We start from the raw sequence: 1607 nt of genomic DNA on the forward strand, positions 1-1607 counted from the left end.
TCCTGGCAGAAGCTGCAGCGCCGTGAAGAGAGAGGCCCAGGCTGGAGCAGGTTTGCTGGCAGGACTTGTGATGTGGGGGGGACCCAGGCTGGAGCAGGCTGCTCCTGAAGGATGGCGCCCTGTGGAAGAGATCTGTGCTGGAGCAGTTCATAAAGAACCGCAGCCCATGGGAAGGACTCACATTGGAGAAGTTCACAGAGGACTATCTCCTGTGGGAGCAACTCCACTCTGGAAGAGGAGAAGAATGTGACAAATCCTCCCCAAGCAGGAAATGTGTGATGAACTGACCGCAACCCCCCATTCCCCACACCCCTGAACTGCTCATAGGGAGGAAGTAGAGAAATCGGAGTGAAGTTGAGCCTGGGAGAGGGGAGGGGTGGGGGAAAGGTGTTTTAAGATTTGATTTTAGTTCTCTTCTACTCATAATTTGATTGTAAATAAATTAAATTAATTTTTCTCAAGTCAAGTCTGTTTTGCCAGTGATGGTAATTGGTGAGTGATCTCTCCCTGTCCTTATCTCGACCCACAAGACTTTCATTATAGTTTCCCTCCTCTGCTGGGCAGGAGAGGGCAGTCCTACAGCAGCTTTGGTGGGCACCTGGCCTCCAGTTTGGGTCAACCTACAATTGGTTATGTTGGCAGAGCATGTTTAAGAATTCTGCACAGCTCATTGCTTAGTTCTGGTGTTACATTACAGTACATCACATTCACAGTTGCACCAACACAAGTGTTTGCGGGACAGCATTGTGTAACTGAGCAGAATAAATAACCTAGATTAAAATAATCCTGAAAAGGGGTGGGGTGACAGTGGGGATATTTTGATCTCGGATCATATCAGTGCCTGACGTCTAGGACAGTCACCAACGAGATGTATGGGCATAGCCAAGGGAACTGTGATCAAATACTAGGAATGAGAAAGAGAAGAAGGGGTGGGAATTACTTATGCAATACACTGTGGAATTAAACTATCGAGGACTTATTAACAGAAAATCAACTCATCTTGGACCAAGAAGTAAATCTTAACCATGCACAATCAACTCACCCAAGGTGTAGTATTTTATGTTAGGCTCCAGTGTTGGACTTGTCAGATCTTTCATATTTGCATCGACAAAGTTCTGGGCTCTGGATGCATGCCAAAATGCCATAAACCTTGCTATGAATGATGCTGCAAAAATGGCTAACATACCAAAATCAAGCATATTCCATAACTCAAAAAGGTATTCCTTTGGACCTTGAGACCAAATTTCTTTACATTCCGACCATATCATGCCTGTATAAGAAAGAACAGAGAAAACAATGTGTTCTTTTATCTTCACGTTTGTTTTATTACGTTTTATTTTATTAAGTGTCTATTTTATTATGTTTAGGATACGGTCTTGGTTGCAGTCAAACTCAAAACAATTTTGGTCAGTGGGAGTTAGAACAAAACTAAAATCCTTGATTCTGACAATTCATATACAAACCACTATTTCATTCTCATATAAGTAATAATAACAATCTTTCATACTGTGCTTTCCTGTCCAACTACAAAAGCTTTCAAAGAGAAGAATGGGATGTGATTATTACCATCTGTTACAGACACAGGAAGAGACAGAAAGAGCAGGAAT

General features: G+C 42.6%; 1 protein-coding gene across 1 annotated transcript in view; it reads right to left on the reverse strand.

The window, feature by feature from the left end:
- The window catches only part of TRPC6 (transient receptor potential cation channel, subfamily C, member 6), a 43175-nt gene that overhangs the window by 23816 nt on the left and 17752 nt on the right, over nucleotides 1-1607 (reverse strand). Inside the window, exon 5 of the mRNA XM_010157038.1 lies at nucleotides 1043-1270. Coding sequence (XP_010155340.1) covers nucleotides 1043-1270 — 228 coding nt within the window. The remainder of the gene's footprint in view (nucleotides 1-1042; nucleotides 1271-1607) is intronic.

The sequence above is a fragment of the Eurypyga helias genome, unplaced genomic scaffold (genome assembly GCF_000690775.1).
Source record: "Eurypyga helias isolate BGI_N326 unplaced genomic scaffold, ASM69077v1 scaffold1380, whole genome shotgun sequence".
NCBI classification, from domain to species: Eukaryota; Metazoa; Chordata; class Aves; order Eurypygiformes; family Eurypygidae; genus Eurypyga; species Eurypyga helias.